The sequence below is a fragment of the Macrobrachium rosenbergii genome, chromosome 19 (genome assembly GCF_040412425.1).
Source record: "Macrobrachium rosenbergii isolate ZJJX-2024 chromosome 19, ASM4041242v1, whole genome shotgun sequence".
Lineage (NCBI taxonomy): Eukaryota > Metazoa > Arthropoda > Malacostraca > Decapoda > Palaemonidae > Macrobrachium > Macrobrachium rosenbergii.
Genome location: NC_089759.1, coordinates 25,499,157 through 25,524,156, shown reverse-complemented (window position 1 = coordinate 25,524,156; position 25,000 = coordinate 25,499,157). Strand labels below are relative to the sequence as shown.

The window sequence follows — 25,000 nt, the reverse complement described above, 5'->3', positions numbered from 1 at the left end:
ACAGGAACTAAAACAAGCAAATACAAAACTAAAGAATTTACGTTGTAATTACAACGATAATCGTATAATCACGAAGCACTCAAATTGGGATTAAATAAAATATCTCATTACTTAAGCCCAAATGGTCCAAGTTGCCTATTAGAGCACGTGCATTACCAAAGACAAACTTGGCATAAGCTAGGTAAAAATAACTCGACCCAAAGAGACCAGAGCAGTCTTATATGTAATCTGACGTCGCAAAGACGAGGGTCATCGGGGACAAGAAACTAAGAAATACTGAAGAGAGTCCACGTGCGCCCTTTTCCTCAGCGATACAAGAAAACTTTCCATCCCCTCCGGTGCGATTAAGATATCGCTTTTGTACTACACGATTGTTGAAGCGGACCCTTAGGCACGGGAGCCTTAAGATTATGCAACACATCAACGAGAATGAAAAGAAGAAAAGACTGAGATTTATAACAAAAGCGATTGTCGTACGGTGCATAAGGAGAGGAGGGAGACCATTAAGGAAACATTGTAGTACAGAAAGAGGACCTTAGATTTCTAATATTCGATAGTGTTTACTCACTGAAAGTTTTTTCATAAGAGGAAAGTAAGTATGGATAGCAATAGTAAACATATCTGCAGGAGTTTTTTCAAAAGGATAATACATGCGCATTACAAGAGTGAAAACAACACGAAAGCAAAGAGTGTTATATCCACAACAACAACATGGATAACAAACACCTCAAACACCTCAAGAGTGAAAAGAAAAAAAGATATTAAAGAAAGAACTGATGCTATAATCCTAAAAAGCCAGAACTGCTGTACAACCCAAGGCGTGATGTCCCCAAACCCAAAAATCAATAGGCAGTAAGTCCAGACCAGAAAATTCCCTTATCAAGAATTCACAGTTCCCAGGAGTAGAATGTTTTGGTACCTGTACTAAAAAAAAAAAAAAAAAAAAAAAAAAAAAAATTTACGCAGGCCGATTTACCGTCGAGGAGGCCCGGAGGCAGCATTACTTCCAAAATCAATAGGCTTCGGTCCGTGTCTGCATTAAGTCGCTCCGCAAAACCTGAAGTTCCAGAGAACTGCAATTCTCGGGTTATTGCGATGCAATCAATCGTGGCCAAGTGCTGATGGCAGTGAAGGTAAGAATGTGTCCTCGAAGAACTGTTTGTGTGTGGGTGTGTGTGCGTGGGGGTGGGGGTAGGGGGGGAGAGTCGGGAGATTGCAATGATGCAAGTGAGAAGAAATACGGCGCGTTCGTCCCTGGAAATTCCAGTGAAAAGTTTGTTTTCCAGGAAAAAAAAACCTGCAAAATTCAATACCGTTCTTTTGTGGTTTTGCAGCAAACATAACAAATCCGCAACAGTGGACGGAATGTTAGTGGAAAAAAATGCTTGAAAAAACCATTTTAAACAGGTTTTACATTAAGCTGTCCTTGTGTTAACAAGAGCTCCTGTTCATGAAGCCGTCAGCAGATAAAATAATCATCATGGAAGCGCTGGACTGGATCGTAATTCCAAACAAAAGAAGATACCCAGAAATTCAGTTCATCACATCCTTCAACTTTACAGAAAAATGTCCATACTGTAATAGTTGCTATCAAGTTATATAAGACAAAAATAATAAATCACTGTCATTATGAAGCGAAAGTTACCCTAAGAATGCATGTTTGCATTCTGGAATTTGCATCAGCCCTAGCAAGAAGTCTTTACTTTTAAACCCTCCACAATTATGCTGGCGTTATCATTCTGAGGTAGGATTGTGTAACTTCAAACTTACTCATGCCAGTGATGGAAAAATAACATCACGAAGAGAACATGATTTATATATATATATATATATATATATATATATATATATATATATATATATATATATATATATATATATATATATATGTGTGTATGTATATATAAAAATGTATATATGTATCATATGTGTGTGTGTGTACGTACGCAATTTTTCAACATTACACCAGGCGTGGCTACCAAAAAACGACACAAGAATCACTGCCACACTCATACTTTTACCGCCAAGTCATGGATGGAGTATGGACCTTTGTGTAGTCCTTCATCCAATGCTTTCTAAGACATACTATCCTCCTCCCTCCTAACACTTCCAATCACTCACTCCATTTAATAACCAGTTATCCTACACTCTTCCACCGCAACCAAACCATCTCAGAACAATGATTTGTCCTTTCACCCATGCTGAGCTTTTTTTTTTTTTTTACAACTTCTATGTATCTCCACATTTCTCACCCTTTCAGTTCTTCTTGGGATCCATACTACGCAAACAGCTCATTTCCTTACCTTCAATATCCAAACTTCGCATCCAAGCAAGAGATTCAGTGTTCGAGTCCCATGCGAGCCAGAAATCTTTAAGTCAGTTCCCGCTTACTTCACTGTGCCTCTCTCAAAAGAAGCAGAGAATCAAGTATCCGGTAGATTTCAACACTTTCTGTCATATGTTCTCATTCGGAACAGGAGCGAAGGAGACAAGTACGATGAATAGGAAGGAAGAAGAGATGGGCTTAACCCTAACGGGGTGCTAGACTAGACAGATGACCATAAAAGTCAGATAAAACAGCACCTGGAAGAGACTTTCAAAGCTTGGTAGGGGAGGGGCAGGAAGGCACTCAATGACCTGTGTAATCTCAGGCTCAAAGACTTCCACTGGGAAAATGTGGGGAGTAGTTTGTCAGATTTTATGAAGACGTCTTTTAGAAGGAGCTCGTGCCCACAGCTAAAATGAACAGTGACTGAAACAGTTCCTAGAGAAAACAAACAGAGGAGCTCCTAGTCGTAGAGAGAGAGAGAGAGAGAGAGAGAGAGAGAGAGAGAGAGAGAGAGAGAGAGAGAGAGAGATGCAAAAACGAAGAAACAATATTCAAAACAGGGACGAACATGGTGAAAGCAGGTCTTTAATAATAGCTTTTGTCCCCTTGCCAACAACTTAATTTTCTATCAGTAGATTAAGTTATATGAACGACGTGCTGTCTCCAAGAAATGTTCTAAGTAACCTACGCACGATGTTCAGTTTTCTAATAGGTACAGTGCAGATGTTGTCATGTCACCAGTAACACTCAAAGAGTTCAACTTAATTTTACAGCTAAAATAAGGAAGTTTAAACAAAGAAAATTGGGTGAGTCTATATTAAATGCCCTATAGATTTGATAAAAGAATGGCCAAAGAGTCTCACAGGTCCAACATATCCTGGAGGAGTACTGGTAAAGGAGGGAAATTAATATTCAGCAAGGGTGAAAGCGGATAACGCAGCGCGGGTAAGGGGTTTCGTGCACAGCAAATGAACCTTCTCTGTAGTTATGTTTACCGAAATGAACTTCCTCTGTAGTTTATATTTAGCGACTTGTGGTGTGGTGTTGTGGAAGTTTTTTGTACATGGGGTTCATCCACAGTTCAGTAGTTATTAAAAATATGAGCGACGGTGACGTGTGTCTACGTCAACTTATGTAGTGACCTTGTTATATTTTAGTTAACCGAAAGATACATCAGGATAACACTTCTCGACCCAATCCCCGTTTGAGGAATGGGGCATGTATGATATATGTAATAAATATAGATATAATAAATCATCAAATGATCGAGAGCATCATTTGGTTTAAAATATATAAATATATAAATCTGGAACGACAGTCACTCAAAAAAGTAAGGGGGTAAATAACCCCCCCCCCCCAAAAAAAAAAAGAGAGAAATCATTAAAATCCATACCTGGTTTTGAATCCGGTGCACTCGTCAAACCCTCTGTAGAACAAGGGATGGGCATATGCGTCTCTGATGTTCAAAAGCTGCCCTGTCGTGGCCACGTGCCCAGCAATGCCCTGGTTCGCCGGCAAGCGCACCTCGCCATTCGACTGTACCGTGAAGGAAAACTTATTAATCTTTCAAAATACTAAACTATACTTGAAATGATAATTGTGTGTGAACCCTCGTTTATGATAAAATAATCTCACTCCAACACGTTACACGTTTTCCTTGGGAGGAAAATCATTTAAGTGGAGGGAAATCAGTACTTCATGCTCATGTTATATGTTTCTTTATATTTTGTTTTATGTACTTGGAATTATAGCAGTTTAGGTGCGCTTACTTCGTGTTAATGCACAAGACAATATCCTCAGAATAATAAATAAAATATCATGACAGTTTCATATTTATTCGTTAAGTGACGACAGTTAATTTTTAATAATAATAATAATAATAATAATAATAATAATAATAATAATAATGATAATAATAATAATAATATGGGGCAAATAACCAATTCTGAACCAAGAGACGGATCATGGCGCATGTGTCCATAAAGTCAATGTTTTTTTTTTAATTCATATTTTAATTTACTCTGTTTTCTACGTTTGTCTGCTTATAAAAGAACGACCTTGACAAGTCCAAGATCTGCCATAACTGCTGTGTTCACTTAACACTTGAATCTCGAGAAGTCTTATATCATTTCAACGTCCTAAACTTCCACGATCATAATAATATACAACGAAAGTATGGTTGATTAATACATATATATACATATTCTTAATTATCACATTAGAGCTAAGGTTACATACCAGTGGTATACAATATCTTCAACATAAAAACTTTTAAAAGGACGCCATGGCCATCAACCGATCTTCCCGCTCATTTTTTTTTTATTACGTCATCTGTTATTTTTCAAACCAGGGTGATGAAAAGCTACCAGGATATGAAATTTTTGTGGTAAATCCCGGACATAACAAATTCCTGGTCAAGTCGTAGGCAAAGGGGCGCACACAGGTTTCATACCACAGCATCACTTAAAATGGGATGAAAATAGCGAGCATGATTTAAATACAAACTCCATTATCAAGAGGTTTGTTATGACAGGAACAGTCAATAATTATGAAAAATCTGAAATACTGACGGTGGAGGTGTAAAAATTTCTGTGGGGAAAATCTTGACTCTTATTGACGCGTTTTGACTGAATGTAGGAAACACATGAAGCGTTGTATCAACCTGAGTATTTGAAGATAACTTGGAGTGAAAATATGAACCAAAATCTTATCCATTTGAAATTACCTTCATAATGAAAGAATTCCTTCTGATGATAAAAAAAAAACAAGAGAACATCATTCAAATAACATACTGGATTGACAAGATGTTAATAAGTTTGACGTTAGTTTTTTGTCATTCTTTAGAATTCCTTAGTATTCTATACAATACCTTACTTTCACACAATGCTGGCAATATCAGTACTTGGTCTAGAACTCCAGTATTTCATCTGAATGACGCCAATATATATGACAAAAGCCTAAGTGTGGGTGCAAAGTGCATTTTCTAAGTGCAAATTGCAAAGAATCACTTCTCTCTCCCTCGAGAGCTTATTGTGATTTCTTAAGACTTCACGTCTGGACTTCTACAGCCAGTTTTCATTTCCACTGTCACCGAAAACGGCGAGAGGAAATTCTAGTGCATTTAAGTAGGCTCATAAGTGTGTTTTCAAAGAGTGCCCTTAATTTCTACTTCTGTGATGAAAGCCTGTGAGGCGTGTACATTACACAGTGTGAACTGTCACGTTAGGCCCAGCATGGTTTATATACAAAATACAATGTGGAATTGGAAAATTCGAAATCTGAATACATTATATGGATTGGTAATTAGCACCTAAACCTTAAAGTCTTGACATTTTTTGGGAGTGATCAAAGATGCCATTTATAAAACTTACAAATTCTGTGCCAATAACATTACTCAAAAGCTTACCTAACCCTACAGATTGAAAGAATACAAAATAATTTCCAAACATACAGAAATGCTACTCTTGATATTCAAAATCGACAATGCTTATACAGCTTTCTAACCGAGCAAAGGGAGTACAAATTCATTTTTTTTTTCAGCAAATGTCACAACTGTATCTCCAAGCGAATTTGCTACTCGACGGAAGAGCCAGGATGATAGGTGCCGGAAAATGGGTTCAACACAGGTCTTACAGGAAAGGGGTAAAAGCATCTCAAACTCTTGTCCCTGAAAGACCACATATGAAAGATTTTCTCGTTTTCCTTTTATTTGTCGCTGACATTGATCTCTGTTTCGTACAGTGAAAGGCTTCTAAAAATGAAGATAATAAGTGATTCATACTTAAGAGATGTTATCAAAAACATTAATTACTACCACGAGAAACTTTCATATGTAAGCTCTTGGAAATGGACAGCGTCAAAAGGCGACCTAAGGCTATGTTAATAATGGTATAAGTATTATAATTAGCTCAGGAAAGCTTTATCCACTAGATTACTTCCCGATGTGACGAGACCCGGAATGTGCTTGGCAAGAGGGAGTAAAACTTCCTCTACCGACTGAAGGAAAAATAAAAAAAAGGAAAAATATTAATTGTGATTCTTCTTACATCTACATTACATCTACATGTGCAAATCTCTCTGTCACAGACACACAGACACACACACAAGTTATCACATGCATCTCAATACTAGAGCAGGCACTCACCTATTTTATCACAACAAATTTCCTGTCCTTCAGTTAAACACAGATTTATGTACAAACACACGCATAGACTATATACATACATACATACATACATACATACATACATACATACATACATACATACATACATACACACACACACACACACACACATATATATATATATATATATATATATATATATATATATATATATATATATAATGTGTGTGTGTGTGTATATAAGTGTGCGTACACGAAAGCGCTCAGTACATTCTTCTTGAATTTTATTTCCGTGGCCTTTGCTATATATATGAGCATGTGTATGCGCGTTTTTTTTTTTACCGTTAGGAGTCTATATACAGCAACATTTGAATGAGAAAACTCCCACGGAGCTTAATTTGACCCGAAGAATCCTACGGTGGTCTTAGATTCAAGGAAAGTGGTGCCCCTAGTGGCAGAATTTGAAATTTCAACATGCCTTCACACCTAATGAAACCGTATAGAGCAATTTAAAAAAAAAAGGAGAGAAGCTTTCTCGACGGTGATTTCACCAGAGGATATAACCGTGGCTTAAAATTGGACGTGAGTTACTCCCCTGGTGGCTCAATATATAATTGTTGCCATCCTGAAGCCTCATGTGGATGTCAGATCTAGAGATCGGAAAATAAGACAAAACTCTCTCATTTATTATGAACATTTTATTAGAGAATTAACCACTAAATAATCAAATACGAAACTGTTTACTGTCACGTTTTTTATTGAATTTGTTGCTCTGCTAATAGCAAAGGAGTAAAGACAATCAGAATGTCTAATGCTTAATGCATCTCAGAAATCGGCTTTCCTTACTCCATCATGCACTTCTAATGTTTTGAAATATTAAAATCCTGTTTTAAAACTATTTAAATCCCTCAGTTGTCTTCGCATCGATTCTGACGCTAATCATAGGTAGCAATCAGCGACTACCAACGGTAACTGCCGATGGTAAAACTCGAAATTATGATGAAATATTTCCTGTTTCTTTTATGAAGAAGGAAATAAAAGTCAATTTACTTGCTCTATATTTAGCCTAATCACATAATTGCCAGCAGCGTCGGTCATCTCTACTTGCAATTTACAGTGTCACCATTTCCCTTCGCATGCCACCATAGAAAAACTAGACGATTCCTAAAGCTTATTCTTCGATGAGTTCTTATGCAAAATATGCTCACAAAATTAACCGCCTCATATACCTATATAAAGGGTTCATTAGCAGAGCATCAAACCCCTCGCGCAAACAGTGAAATTCACCTCTTTTATTATGTACTGTCTCGCTTCCAGGGCAACAAGGTCCTTCTGTTCCAATACCTACTTAACCCTATCCAGGTCTTTCTCCCCTCTTTCCCTCCAATGTTTTAGAATTATGCACTCTTCCCTCCGATGTTTTAGAATTATGCACTCTTCCCTCCAACGTTTCAGAATTATGCACTCTTCCTTCCGATGTTTCAGAATTATGCACTCTTCCCTCCGATGTTTCAGAATTATGCACTCTTCCCTCCGATGTTTCAGCATTATGCACTCTTCCCTCCGATGTTTTAGAATTATGCACTCTTCCCTCCGATGTTTCAGCATTATGCACTCTTCCCTCCGATGTTTCAGCATTATGCACTCTTCCCTCCGATGTTTTAGAATTATGCACTCTTCCCTCCGATGTTTCAGCATTATGCACTCTTCCCTCCGATGTTTCAGCATTATGCACTCTTCCCTCCGATGTTTCAGAATTATGCACTCTTCCCTCCGATGTTTTAGAATTATGCACTCTTCCTCAATGTTTCAGCATTATGCACTCTTCCCTCCGATGTTTCAGCATTATACACTCTTCCCTCCGATGTTTCAGCATTATGCACTCTTCCCTCCGATGTTTTAGAATTATGCACTCTTCCCTCCGATGTTTCAGCATTATGCACTCTTCCCTCCGATGTTTCAGAATTATGCACTCTTCCCTCCGATGTTTTAGAATTATGCACTCTTCCCTCCAATGTTTCAGCATTATGCACTCTTCCCTCCGATGTTTCAGCATTATGCACTCTTCCCTCCGATGTTTCAGCATTATGCACTCTTCCCTCCGATGTTTCAGAATTATGCACTCTTCCCTCCGATGTTTTAGAATTATGCACTCTTCCCTCCGATGTTTCAGCATTATGCACTCTTCCCTCCGATGTTTTAGAATTATGCACTCTTCCCTCCAATGTTTCAGCATTATGCACTCTTCCCTCCGATGTTTCAGAATTATGCACTCTTCCTCCGATGTTTTAGAATTATGCACTCTTCCCTCCAATGTTTCAGCATTATGCACTCTTCCTCCGATGTTTCAGCATTATGCACTCTTCCTCCAATGTTTCAGCATTATGCACTCTTCCCTCCGATGTTTTAGAATTATGCACTCTTCCCTCCGATGTTTCAGAATTATGTACTCTTCCCTCCGATGTTTCAGAATTATGCACTCTTCCCTCCGATGTTTTAGAATTATGCACTCTTCCCTCCGATGTTTCAGAATTATGCACTCTTCCCTCCGATGTTTCAGAATTATGCACTCTTCCCTCCGATGTTTCAGCATTATGCACTCTTCCCTCCGATGTTTTAGAATTATGCACTCTTCCCTCCGATGTTTTAAAATTATGCACTCTTCCCTCCGATGTTTCAGAATTATGCACTCTTCCCTCCGATGTTTCAGCATTATGCACTCTTCCCTCCGATGTTTTAGAATTATGCACTCTTCCCTCCGATGTGTCAGCATTATGCACTCTTCCCTCCAATGTTTCAGCATTATGCACTCTTCCCTCCGATGTTTCAGAATTATGCCTTCTTCCCTCCGATGTTTTAGAATTATGCACTCTTCCCTCCGATGTTTCAGCATTATGCACTCTTCCCTCCAATGTTTCAGCATTATGCACTCTTCCCTCCAACGTTTCAGAATTATGCACTCTTCCCGCTATTCTTTCCATATCAGCAAACCATCTCAAAACATCTACGGTGCATCTCGACATTTCTCTCCCTTTCAACGGTTCTTAAGCCGTATACTCTATGAAAATAGCTCATCTCAGCAGTTCCAGTCTTTTTCTTTCACATTCAACACTAAAAGTCTTAGACTTTACCATCATAAATCAGAACTGTCTCAACAATCTCTTCTTACTTTGCAACTCTGACTACGAGAGACACTCCAATTCTACAGATACAGAATTTTATCCAAAGCTTCAAGGGAACTCAAGAGTGTTAATTAAGAATTCCATCGTTCAGGACTGACTTCGAGTTCAAATATAGTTACCAGTTACCAATCAAAACATTTTTCAGCAGATTAGCATGTGAAGGGATATTATTTATTGCTTTCAAGCACCCTCTGCACACACCCTGCTACCTTCCTTGCTACGTTTATGTCGTGATTCACCTCTCCTCTTATTACCATTTACTCCAAAATACCAAGATAAGGAGAATGCTTCCATTCCTCCAACATCCAAATTACCATTCATTATTGGTTTCCATTCGCCTTCCTAACTTTATTCTCACTCAAATCTGCTTTCAACATTTGCCTCTTGCAAACACTACGAAATGCTGTCATTAGTTCCTGCCGCTTCATCTTTACTATTCCTAATCGATACTGCAACATCTAAGCAAGTACTTAATTTGTCTGTTGGACCCCCTCTCCAAAAATCTATGCAAATATCTACTCGCATGTATTTCTCTCAATTTCATTCATTCATTCCCCTTCAAAACTCATTTGATATTTCAATTTGTTTAACTAATGCATTTAGCGTTCCGTTATAACTATTACTCTGTGCTTTTTATAGTTTAATCATCTTGAAACCTTACATGAGTCTCCTTCCCTTTACTACAATCATTCTCTTTCCCTCTTTTATAACGCGTTGTTCTCATCGATTGTTTACAAAACGCCCTCTGAGAAAACAAATGTATCAATCTCCCTCCCCTCTTACACCTCATACTATCGTGGCTTCCTTGACCACCTTTCAACAACCACATAGAAAAAATCTATTTAAGGTACCCAAGTCTTTTACAATCCACAGCATCCAATACGACTGGTCAGTTATTTTGCACAATTCTATTTTGTCGACTACATCAATACAATTTGCAATCGCTTTTACTTTACTGCACTAAAAACTTTCATTTGATTTGTGGATCACCATTAACCATTTATCTTCAAAAACCCGGTATACCACAAGGACCAGCTTTGAAGAATTACGCCGCACACGTTTTTTTTGACCATTAAAAGCGTCTTGACTACATCGACTCTGAATCTTACTCTCTTTAGAACTTTTGGACTACATGCTTATTCACATCCATTTTAGACGCATGTGTGTATACTTAATTACTAAAGGATATTTCATTGCAGCCTCTAAAGAGGCTGTTTATGAAAATACATGCTCTAAACTGAACAGTAAACATGAGAGAGAGAGAGAGAGAGAGAGAGAGAGAGAGAGAGAGAGAGAGAGAGAGAGAGAGAGAGAGAGACCTACAGTAGTTTATAAAGGCTTCATCGCTATCCTTGTGGAGGTGAGGTTTACCCCAATAATGCCCTGTTAAAATTTCAACTAGATAATATGATTGTATTGTAGGTATCCGACATATCACTAAATTACGTCAGTAATTTTTCCTCTTCTCTCTATCAGCCACCAGCTGCGACCAGAACAGTCGACCACCAGCCAGGTATAACTCTATCAACCACCAGCTGCGACCAGAACAGTGGTATACCAACCAGGTATAACTCTATCAACCACCAGCTGTGACCAGAACAGTCCACTGCCAACCAGGGATAAAATTCCCTGCTTAGTTGACAAGACACGAGATGAGTTTCAATGAAGTAAGCCTAAATCCTTCTGTATAGGATCAGATTAGAATCCTTTACACAACTTGAGTATAGAAACGCCCGCAAGACTAATCCTCGTAAGGAGATTAGCCGAGAATTACAACATGACATTAAAAGGCAAACGTTGATAGGGTTCTCAAATGTTATTCGAAAATCAATATAACACACATGTATACATACAGTATACATATGTATGTATATATATAAATATATATATATACAGTATATATATATATATATTATATATATATATATATATATATATATATATATATATATATATATATATATATATATATATATATATATATATCAACCTGATGTACAGTACGATATATCAGAAGGACTTCCTATGCCAAGCTTCGTCTACTCATCAATGGCAACGTGGAAAAGACGACGACGCTGAAAAGGAAGCATGAAAATACGATACATTTCAATCTCGGAAACCAATCCTAAGAGAACGATAGGCGCGGGGGGATGTATGTGTTTGTGGGGGGAGGAAGGGGGTGTCTGGAATGATGTAGAAGGAAAGAGGCAGCATAAAAAATATTAAACATAATGGAAATTGGAATGCGATAAGAAGAATGAAATTAATTTCATGGCGAATGGGGAAGTTCCATTACCGTGGAAGAGAGAGAGAGAGAGAGAGAGAGAGAGAGAGAGAGAGAGAGAGAGAGAGAGAGAGAGAGAGAAATCGAATCAAGGAAAAATGAAGGGAGATACTGATATCTGAGATGAACCCTGGAAAATACCATTAGAATACTGATTAGAATCAGATTAGATTCGAAACGCTCGCACGACTAATCCCCGTAAGGAGATTAGCCGAGAATTACAACACGGCATTAAAAGGCAAACGTTGATAAAAGTAATCTGTACTGAGGAGCACTGGTTTTATTTGTGGTTCCAGAAAAACTTTAAAAATGAAAAAAAGGCATTACGTTAAATATCACTATAATTAGCTACGCTATAGACTGAATGTTACTTGATACGATAACCTGGCTGCAGTCTTCATTATTCTGCCTTCCCATAATACCAGGTTAATGACATATTAATTGGAATAGGCAATCATTCCTCTGGCATTGAATGGCACGTCGGGCCACCCAAGAGGCACGAACTCGAGATGACCGAGGTCCTGGTTTCGTTTAACCTCAGAAATTTGTGGAATGACTTACGAAGACATCACCGTGACTATCTTTTAGTCAAAGACATCACCGTGACTATCTTTTAGTCAAAGATGACTATCTTTTAGTCAAAGACATCACAGCGACTATCTTTTAGTCAAAGACATCACCGTGACTATCTTTTAGTCAAAGATGACTATCTTTTAGTCAAAGACATCACAGCGACTATCTTTTAGTCAAAGACATCACCGTGACTATCTTTTAGTCAAAGACATCACCGTGACTATCTTTTAGTCAAAGACATCACCGTGACTATCTTTTAGTCAAAGACATCACCGTGACTATCTTTCAGTCAAAGACATCACCGTGACTAACTTTTACTCAAAGACATCACCATGACTATTTTTTAAAAGACACACTGTAAAAGCTAAACTGCATATAACAGATTTTATTTACATCTCTAGTTACCACACCCTCCATTTTTTTTTACTGAGAGTTACAGTTTTGAAGAATTCGGCTCGATAATGAGAGGTGAGTAAGCTCCAAGAACCCCTCTATATAGATTTTGATATAACTCGGTGTGCAGATAAGTAAGGAGCAAGCTCTTCCTGTGTCTTTTGCTTTATCGATGTCTAGGGATTTGTGACTGCATGCTGGCGTGATTTTACTTGAAAGGGGAAAGTCAGTCCATATAATGTCAGTTTGCTTTGATTTTGAGCTAGGTATAATTCTTTGGATGATCTAGTTTTCCTGGTATAAGAGTCGAGTACCTTAAATGATATACTCCTCTTACATAAACTCACTGAAAGCTAAAAGGCATATATATATATATATATATATATATATATATATATATATATATATATATATATATATATATATATATATATATTATATATATATATATATATATATATATATATATGTATATATATATATATATATATATATATATATATATATATATATATATATACATACATACACACACACACATTATATACAAAATATATATATAAATATATATGCATATACATATACATATATATATATATATATATATATATATATATATACATATATATATATATATATATATATATATATATATATATATATATATATATATATATATATATATATATATATATATATATATATTTATATATATATATATATATATATATATAAATATATATATATATATATATCTATATATATATATATATATATATATATATATATATATATAAAACAAAATAGTCACATAACTTTGCTGTGTATATACGTTCCTACTACTCGTGTTCCAGATATTTATAAAAATTAAAATTAAAAGTACAATTTACCATTTACTAACTTCCGAAGACATGGTCTTCTTCAGGTACCGATGCACTGAGCACAGGTACCTGATGAAGATGACTGTATGTCTTCAAAAGCTAGCACATGGTAAATTGTACTTTTGTAAATTAATATATATATATATATATATATATATATATATATATATATATATATATATATTCATAAAGAAAGGGCCTTAATATCCATGAAGAGCGACACTGCAGGCAATGTGGAGGTGACAGGTGCAGTGCATGTAGGAGGACGGACTCGAAACGCTCTTGATGAACCTTCTGTTATGAAGGAGACAGCCAACGTTGCGGAAGTTTTCTGCACAGAAGGTTCTTCCACGATACATCAATGAAAGTATGAACTAAGCAGTAACCAATGTTGTTTCTCCTCTGGAACTAAACATCGAATTATTGTTCCTGATGGCTAGTAGAATTTAGGACACAAAATTCTCAGTTATCAGCGGAAACCCTTCAAATTTAGTTTTCAAGAATGTACAAAACAAAATGCGATGCTTTTAAAACCGAGCTCAATAAATGAATATAGGCAAAGTCTGATATATCATGAAAACCAGAGAGAGAGAGAGAGAGAGAGAGAGAGAGAGAGAGAGAGAGAGAGAGAGAGAGAGAGAGAGAGCGAGAGAGAGAGAGAGAGAGAGAGAGAGAGAGAGAGAGTACATTTGCACAGTGTATACTTATCAGCCTTCATAAAAGCAAAATTTTGCATTATCTAGTGAGGGTGGTTCACCATTTTAATACCTTTAAAGACACGAGAATGCATGCGCATACGAAGGCAGATAACCTTTCATTTCACCCCATTTTACTTCCATAGTACGAGATTTATGTGAAATGTGTCTACTTAAAAATTCGTCCAAACACACGAGAGCAAATGGGTACACAAAGGAACGCATGAAAAGACTTTCCAGAATACTTTCATGTTTTACGTTCAAAGTAAAACGATGTTATTTTTGTCTACTACAATTTGTTGGCTAAAAAAAAAACCATTCCCATATTTCAGTGACGATCAAAAGCCTGCGTTATTTAAAATATTTTTGATGATGCTTATAATAACAAAACAAACAAGTAGAGGAACCTCCGCTCAATGTGCAACATGCTAATTAAACCGTTCTGATCCGGTAGAGTATGCCTTCGCTTCAAATTAATTAATTAACAGTGATTACAAGTTCATGGTAATCCCGTTCACTAGACTTCGCGAATGACGTAACTGACCACGATACTGGATGGGGCATGTTGTTGGTGGCTGGGGAGAATTCGGTTACTGGAGAGAGAGAGAGAGAGAGAGAGAGAGAGAGAGAGAGAGAGAGAGAGAGAGAGAGAGCATTTCCACAAAATGGTGACAGAACACGTAGATCACACATGAATCTCAAATTTAGCTACACGTGCTTTCTGTAACATAGAAACGAAATAGACTTTAAGTAAATCAGACGAAACAATAAGTAACCTCCTTAAAATAAAATCCCAAACATCCAAAAGAAAGAAAACTGAGGATTCGAAATATCTGAGCAAGGGGGGAATAAGAAACCAGTCTGACAGGGAAAACACGAGGTTGAAGTCGGGAATACAAATGGAACAAATGGAACGCTGAGGTCTTAGATTTTTGGCCTTATCGATATTCATATCACTGGAAAATACGACCAGGCAATTGCTAGCCAATACGATTTTCTCTTCCGGTTTAACAATTTGTTTACATTACACAAGGCAGAAATGTTTCTCGTTTATTACATTATATTATATATATGCACTTACATATATACATATGTGTAATATATACACATATATATATGTATATATAATATAAATATATATGTGTGTGTGTATGTGTAAATATATATCACGTACACCTTTTCTTTCCTTGGGGTGAGGGGTGGCTGATTAGAGCCTTTCGGTTCTCTATAGTCTTTGGGGATGAGGTTGCTAGCCTCATGTCCTTTCCCAGTTAACGATGGTACCGTGAACCTTACAAATAGGAACTAAACGATACTATAATTTATCACCTTAGACCTATTCGCTTTACAGGTATTGGTTCCAAGAGGCGATGCCTTTTTGGTTATTAGGTCTTTTGGGATGAGGTTGCCAACCTCAAGCCTCTCTTCACAATGGCTGCGGTTTATCACAATCGGCAAACGAACAAGTAGTGTAACATAAAAACACTTTCCACACGAACTGATTTTCACTAACAAAAATACTTTATTTTATACAGGGCCCTTGATAATGGCGAGCTAAAGACTTTTTATCTAGCCCTGGCCTGAAGAAAACAAAGTGGGAGCTTCATGGGTATTGAATGGAAAACAGAAGTAGGAAGAGTTCCGAAGACAGGCAGTAAAGTAGAAGACTCGGCCTGTGAACCATTCAATTCAGGGTGATATGACGGGTGTTATTATGAAGCTCGTTTTATAACCGCCCCTTCCCCCCCCCCAGTCAACAAAATAAAACAAAAATGTAAAAATTATTAATCGGTAAAAAAAATCCATCACTGTAACCTATTCAAGAGCAGAGAACGAGATACAACTTATTATAATAGTTCACACTGAATATCATACATCACAGCAAATATTCATTCCGGTATAGAAAATAAAAGTTGAATTTTTTTTAAATAACAAAAGCATTAAAAGCATCTAAGACACATATATAACTCTGCCTTTGTTGCTGATTCTATTAGTAAAAAATATTCGTATCAAGTTGCACTCCATTTTTCCATCACAGTTAAAAACATACAGAATATTGCACTTCGCTACATGTTACCTATATACATATTTCTCTTTCATTTTCCCCATATATACGGGCAAACAGGGACACATAAAATACACATACACCCACACACACACACACACACACACACACACACATATATATATATATATATATATATATATATATATATATATATATATATATATATATACAAAAACTCACACTTTTCATACATACACTTATGTCATATTAATATATATATATATATATATATATATATATATATATATATATATATATATATATATGCATATATATACATATATAATGACAAAACACGCTTGCTGTACTGTAGACAGTTTAAGATAAAAACATTTACAACAATATTCATTTATCTATGTACACTTTAAACTCAAGAGACTCAACTCAAACCGCCCTCTCGCTCACCTCCTCTTTCCTCTCTCCGTCGAAGACTTTGGCGACCAGCTGCTGTTGGTCGCGGTCGAGCAGGAAGAGAGAGCACCTCTCGGCGTCCGTCAGCTGTCGGGCCTCGGCCATAATCTCCCTCAGGAGCACCGTCACGTCATCTGCACGAGAGAAAGAAACAAGAGTCTCAGCGGGGCGTCTCGTCTCGGTACTTTGTTCTCGTAAACAAAAGGCATCCGAATGTCACATGCATTAAACGTCTTGCCAGTTCTCTCTCACTTTTTTAAAAATTTATTTTTATATATGTAAAAATACACATGGAGGTATGTAAAAATATATATGTACATATATATACACGCTCATATATATATATATATATATATATATATATATATATATATATATATATATATATATATATATATATATATATATATATATAGTGTATATAAATACAATTACACACTCATAGATACGTATATATATATATATATATATATATATATATATATATATATATATATATATATATATATATATATATATATATATATCTATATATATATATATATATATATATATATATATATATATATATATATATATATATATATATACTATTATTAATAAGCATCTCCCTAACAAGGGATGGCTGGAATAAAGACTATGGTTCCGTCCACATTCATAGAACTTCTGCAACACTAACTCTTTTGTGAATCTATAAAAAAGATTCATCAGCAGCGTGACAAATCCTCCCACACACAAATCACCAATCACACTCACTAAATATGAAGCTCCTTACTTTCCATAAAACCTGTCCCGCGTTATGTAGGTGTCTCTCTCCCCTTCCCTCCAACCATTTACGTATTATACACTCTTTTCACCAACGTACGATCCTTATTCTACTAACTTGGCTAAACCATCAATAAAAACTTAATCCATCCTTCCAGTTCACTAACACACGCAACCCAATAACACACACACACACACACACACATATATATATATATATATATATATATATATATATATATATATATATATGTGTGTGTGTGTGTGTGTGTGTGTGTGTGTGTGTGTATATTATATATATATATATATATATATATATATATATATATATATATATATATATATATATATATAATCATTATTTCGTGGAGAATAAACGATATTATAATACATCACATCTTCAAAGCACTCAAAGGACAAAAGAACATGTACTTTAAAACATTCTTTACTTTAGCTGGTACTACCCTTACAGCTGATAACAACGATAATAAATTGTCAGAAATGGCTCTTTTTTTTATTCGAAAACCGTTTTATTCGCTTTTGTTATTGTATGGCAATTAAAAGGGGAGAAAAGCAATGCAGTTTAAAGAACTCTCGTCTCCCCTCTTCAATCCAAGTTTACCCAATTACCGGGAGGTCACTTGGGACTCAAGGAGAATTTTACTTCTGGGTAAGAGGACACACTTAGAGGCAAGACAGATGTTTAACTTCTCTGATTCCCTAATGTTCGTGGTCGAAATATTCTGGAGCGATTTTATGTAATAATCTCAGATACACGAAAAATGATATCTAAATATTATCATAAAACTGAAAAACGACATGCCCTGAATAAAAATGAAAGTTTCAAATAAAATTTAATGATTTTTCATTACCTTACACTGAAAATTTCCATCTTTCTGGCCCTACATTAGAATGGAAACATTAATCCCTTTATTTTTCCATTCTGAGCACACGTGAGTGTTGTACTTTCCCTGAGTTTTACAGCAGGAAGTTTTAATTTATGTCTGTAGTTCCCACGGCTACATTACCTTACGCATTTTCTGTCTTAGATTCGAAAATGTAAAGAATTAAAAGAGCAGCTTTCGTTTTCAATGAGGTTTGCGTTCAAATTAAAATAAACCAATAATTGACAAGTTAAAAAAAAAAAGATAAGGGCATATTGGTTGCTGAATATGTGAGTAGATTTTAGAATTTAAATAATTATTGTAATTTTTAAATAAAAGATCAGGTACAAGGTTAAAGTTGAGCTTTTCTTATATTTCCAAGATATTCTGGGTTAAAGCTGAACGAACCTTCATAAATGAATGCATAAATATGAAAGGTTACAGAGCTGACATCAGAGAAACTATACTACTCATTTATCACCTCAGCTCCAAACCAAATAATTAAAAATGTATTCAGAAAGTGTACGTAACAAAACCGTGGGAAACCACTGCTGACCACATATTACTTTCATTCTGTTTGCATCAAGCCACTAAGTATGGAGCTATTGGCAAGTTAGCAATAAAACTGGGTTCACGAAAAAGTGAGATCTTTCCTTACCTAGTACCTTATGTTGGCTAATTACAACAGAAATTTTAGAGCTGAAGAAAGGAAACTTTTATAAAAAAAAATAGTATTGTATGCCCACTGCTAACTTCGAATATGATTTATTTATTTTCATGAATCAAACAATGTTTAGTAATGATGAAATAAAAAGAGCCCAGAGAAAAATACTGACTAGCAACTAGTCTGAAAAGTACAAAAATTAAATTTTCCAAAAAAAGGAGTCCTATACAGATGACAAATTCTTTGGGGGGGGAGTATATTTAAAGTTAGGAGGACAGATATTAAAGATCAATGGATAGGTAAGGCAAATTTATTATTTCAATTTCCTTGGCCGCCTTTCTGTGTGTGTTGAGTGTGTCACTCCCCTCCCCTCCCCTTTCCTTTCCTTTTCCTTCCCCCCTCCCCCTTTCCCCTATTCCTCCCCTCCCCTCACCCTTTCCTTCCCCTCCCCTCCCCTTTCCCCTATTCCTCCCCTCCCTCACCCTTTCCTTCCCCTCCCCCCCCTTTCCCTTCCCCTCCTCCTTTCCCATCCCCTCATCTCCCCTTTCCCTCCCATATCCCCTTTTCCCTTCCTCCTCTCCCTCCCATTTCCCCTTTTCCTTCCTCCTCTCCCTCCTCCCTTTCCTTTCCCCTTTCTCCTTCCCCTCCCTCCTTCCCTTCCCCCTTTCCTTCCCTCCCCTTTCCCCTTCCCCTTTCTCTTCCCCCTCCTCCCCCTTTCCCTTCCTCTTCCCTCCCTTTCCCCTTTCTCTTCCCCTTCTCCTCCTCTTTCCCCTCCCCTCTCCCATATGGGTATGGGTATGGTATGCATATGGGTTTGGGTATGGGTATGGAATGAATATGGGTATGGGTATCAGTACGGGTATGGGTATAGGTATGAGTATGGTGCAGATATGGGTATGGGTATGGGTATAGAACAGATATTGGTATGGGTATGGTACAGATATGGATATGGGTATGGTATGGATATGGGAACTAGCAAATGCGAGCGATAGCGAGCATCGGCTAGTTAAAATATTAAGTCCTTCCGTTTTATTAGTAGTGGTGTTGTCCTCTGCATTTTCCACTTTTGGAGAAAAAAAAAAACAGCTGCCAATTTTCAGTCCAGCCTCATCCACATATGGTTACTCTCCCTCTCTCTCTCTCTCTCTCTCTCTCTCTCTCTCTCTCTCTCTCTCTCTCTCTCTCTCTCTCATAAGTTAAGAGAATCTCCGGTTGTTAGCCTTGACATCTACAAAGTTTTGTGAAAAAATCTTCGATAAGGCCTTTTTGGCTTGCTTTTTTTGTGTAGTGTAAATACATTTCAATTCTCTTAACTGAGCTCCAGTTTTGATGTAATTGAATGGGCATTCATGAATTTTACCGCTTAGCTGCCCTACTCCTTTTAAGATACCCTTTTGCCTGATGTGTATGTTTACTGTATTCTCTTTACATAATTACTTTCTTTTTTCCTTGTAAACCTGCTCTCAGTCTCTCTCTTTATCCTTGTGCGAAGGTACTAATACAAGCCTAGAGTGCTTCTCTGAACAGAACAGACTAAACTTAGTCAGTGCTATCAAAACATTATTTCTATTCTGTTAATTCTACAACGTTTAACAGCTGCCAACCTAAGGCTCCAGATTTACTTTCATTCCAGGAATCGAATTGTGTAGCAAAATAGAAAGAGGGATCATATTCTGGGTCATTCAAGTTAGAGCTCAAAAGCCACATGACCTCTGAACAGCTTCTCCAGGTTTATATGGGATGTATCTATCCTAAAATGTTGGGTTAATCTCACATTCGTAGTTACAGCGACTCTGTGTTTCTGCTTCATTTAGCCAACTCTTTAGGGAACGTGTTTTTGGTTAAAAAGGAAGGGGAAATCATTATTGAAACTGTGCTGGCATTAGCTTGATTTGAGAAAAATATTAACAAACTTTTATCGCTCCAAGATTATTATCGTAATTTTTCACGGAGGACCACCATTTCAACTTTTGGGGGCTTAACTACAGCCATTTTTCTCCTTAGAACTTGATATTCAATAACTTTTATAGGAACGACTCTAAAGGAAGCAACATTAATGCGGAGAGAGAGAGAGAGAGAGAGAGAGAGAGAGAGAGAGAGAGAGAGAGAGAGAGATTATCTAATAAGGCTGGAGTCGTATTGCACGAGTAAGATTATGTAATCTCATCAGGGTATTTGTCTTGAATTAATAAACCAATCTTTGGCCAATATCCCCATGCAAGACCTAGTTCTTCCCAAAACTTTCAACTGAAGTAAAACACACACACACACACACACACACACACATATATATATATATATATATATATATATATATATATATATATATATATATATATATATATATATATATATATATATATATATATATACAATTGTATATTATATATATAATTGATGACATAAATACATTTTTCTGGTGAAGAAATACCTACTACAAAAATTGCCCGCAAATGAAATTTTGAAAAATTCGTCTCCTGCATCACGTATACTTAGATTGACAAGTATGAAAAGAATAATGTATCAGTCAAGATACTATATAAAAGTTAAAAGACCAATTCAAAAATTAACTGGTTCATTCAGAAATTGTTTACGGATAAATCTGTCGGCCACATAAGCATAGCTGTGTGTGTGTGTTTGTGTGAGAGAGAGAGAGAGAGAGAGAGAGAGAGAGAGAGAGAGAGAGAGAGAGAGAGAGAGAGAATAAAAAAGCTTAATGATGTTGATGGTATGTCATAAGTCAGTATGAGTGAGGGGAACCATGAAAAAGGTCTTATATTTGCAATTGCAGTACGATATATAATCCAATTTCATCTCCCCTGGCTGGGACCAATGACAGTCAACTGACCACCCAACAAATAGCATAATCATATCAACGGAGGGCCACGGGATTCAGGCGAACGTTCCGAGAATGCTCCGTCCTAACCGGGGATCAAACCCGAGGCTTCTCAGCTGTGAACCAAGAATACTACCACGAAAATGTGTGTGTGTGTGTGAGAGAGAGAGAGAGAGAGAGAGAGAGAGAGAGAGAGAGAGAGAGAGAGAGAGAGGAGAGAGAGAGAATTCTTCTACGAAAATGTGTGTGAGAGAGAGAGAGAGAGAGAGAGAGAGAGAGAGAGAGAGAGAGAGAGAGAGAGAGTTATTATCGAACGCCGCATTGAAACGACAAGAAAAATGATCACTTCATATATTGGCCGAATGTCTGCATGGCTATGACCGGAGAAGTAATGTGGGAGCCCGTGACAATAAGCAGCAAATGATGGATCGCCAGAGAGGAGATGAGAGACGCTGGCGAGACCACATATTTAGGAAACCCAAGAGACCAGGGACATAAGAGGCACGGGGGATGATGATGATGAGATAATGCAGCATGTGTGAAAACAAGATGCTTCATGAACATACGGAAAGCGAACAGAAGGAAATTACCAAAGAGCCAAATACGGAAATAGGAGAAATGCAATAAAGTGGATGGGAAAGTAAGTGGAAATAGAGGGGTAAGGCAAAAATAAAACACTGGACGCGGTTGCTTTCGAACGAATCACGAAGGGATGAGGCAAGAAGAAAAGTGGAGTGAAATCATTAGGAGATATTCAGTGTCTAGAGGGAGAATGTTTTAAAAGGTAAAAAAAAAAAATGTGTCACAAAATTTCCATGATTCAATTTTGTCACATTTCTTTTTTTACTAGGTGTGGGAGCCCGGGGAGGTGGGGGGGGGGGGTGTTCTGCTGTGAGATAGACGGTGGGACGCTTCCAAGCGTTCCAAAAAGGATAAGAATGAGAGCAAGAAAAAGAATAACACGCTTTAACAACAGCCCCAAAATTATCTTCTCCATCTCTTTCCATCACCTGAATTACTCCTCTTGGTGGTCCTCCTGACATCGCAATTTTCTCGCTCTTGGATGAGCGGCTTTGTACGACATTAGACAGAGGGCTTATGAGGAAACGTGAGAGAGAGAGAGAGAGAGAGAGAGAGAGAGAGAGAGAGAGAGAGAGAGAGAGAGAGAGACTTAGGATGTCAGTTATAGAATCCAAGTTATGTAGCACACATGACAGGTACTGCAACAACTCTCTCCTCACAAATGGTTATTTTTAAAAGGTTATATATGTTGCGTTTGCATGGCTGCCCACTGATTACTAACCAATCTGAAATGAACACTAGCCAGTAACATGCATTTAAATCTAAGCAATGGGGAGTTTTCTGGAACATCCATTCCGTATATTGACGAGTTTTAGAATATAATAGCACCGTGCGACAGAGTCATGTTGTTGACGCTTGGAAAATTTCAGTACTTTTATATCCAGGAGGTGGTGACGTCGCAATTCATAGGGTTGATTCATAATCCAAAAACAAAACTAAACCCTTCACATGGAAGCCTAATAAGAGTTACGATATTTTTGTACCCAAAACAAATTATTACAAAAAATAAAGATACATATTTAAAATAACCTTTACTTAAGGAATAAGGATCCATACCCCAGAGACGCCGGTTCAAATTGCAATAATGATGACAAACGACCTGAACCTCCCATGAGTTGCGAGAACAGCCTAATGGCTTCTGAAATGCCTCGATCCACTAAGCGATCTTCCGCTGCCTTCCCAAATCTTGCAGCAGAGCGGGCATCAACAACAGGCTAATGAAAAAGAATTCCAGTTTCCATTTATGCGATGCAAATAAGCTGCATGAGGCTTTCTCTGGATGAGAGCTCATAAGATGACGGCAAAATTAGGGTGGAAAAGTTAAAAATGCTGTCGCCGTGGGATTAATGAAGAGGAAAGCATGCCACCTTCACGACTGGATGACAGTTGAAGGAGAAAATTTCGTACGAAGGAACAAAAAAGAAGTGCGATGAATATTAATATAATCATAACCGTGCAAATACTGTGTCTGTCATTAATGTATCGTCCATCTAAAAACTTAAATTCCCAAAGGAATATATATATATATATATATATATATATATATATATATATATATATATATATATATATATATATATATATATGTGTGTGTGTGTGTGTGTGTGTGTGTGTGTAGTTGTGTGTGTGTGTGTGTGTAGTTGTGTGTTTGTGCGTGTGCATGTGTGTGAGAAAAATAAACTCTTTCTTTGCAGTTGAATAGTGAAGTGTAGGTGTTTTGAATTTCATGGATGTGAGACAGGTACAAAACTCTTTCAAATAAAATTTTCTAATTATATTTCCTAAAGAATAATGGATATATATATATATATATATATATATATATATATATATATATATATATATATATATATATATATATATATATATATATATGTGTGTGTGTGTGTGTGTGTGTGTGTGTGTGTATAATTATCAAAGGTCCCTGTATTTCCGTTTTCTGTTGTTAGGAAGATCGCCTCAGCAATTAGCAAGAGATAAAATGTTCCAATGGTGTAGATCACAGTCTGGTTGGAAAACTGCATCGTGTTAACAAGTTCATTTCAAAGGACTAGCTGACAACCGGAGGGGATTCAGGAGGCACTCCACATAAGGGGAAAATAACTATATATAAACATATATATATATATATATATATATATATATATATATATATATATATATATATATATATATATATCCTTTGCTCTACTTGAATATTATGTGGTATATTTTTCCTTATGCTGACAAAGAAATCGTAAAATAACTTAAAGCAGAGAGATTTATTTTATCGTTGATCATAACTATATACAAACATATATACATACATAAATACAGATTATATATAC

General features: G+C 36.6%; 1 protein-coding gene across 6 annotated transcripts in view; it reads right to left on the bottom strand.

Moving 5' to 3' along the window:
- Positions 1 to 25,000, bottom strand: part of LOC136848752 (cGMP-dependent 3',5'-cyclic phosphodiesterase-like) — a 593,212-nt gene that overhangs the window by 160,527 nt on the left and 407,685 nt on the right. For all 6 annotated transcript variants that reach the window (XM_067121325.1, XM_067121322.1, XM_067121323.1 and 3 more), the window contains 2 exons: positions 16,937 to 17,076; positions 3,723 to 3,865 (listed from right to left, as the gene is read on the bottom strand). In XM_067121325.1, the coding sequence (XP_066977426.1) occupies positions 3,723 to 3,865; positions 16,937 to 17,076 (283 nt within the window). The remainder of the gene's footprint in view (positions 1 to 3,722; positions 3,866 to 16,936; positions 17,077 to 25,000) is intronic.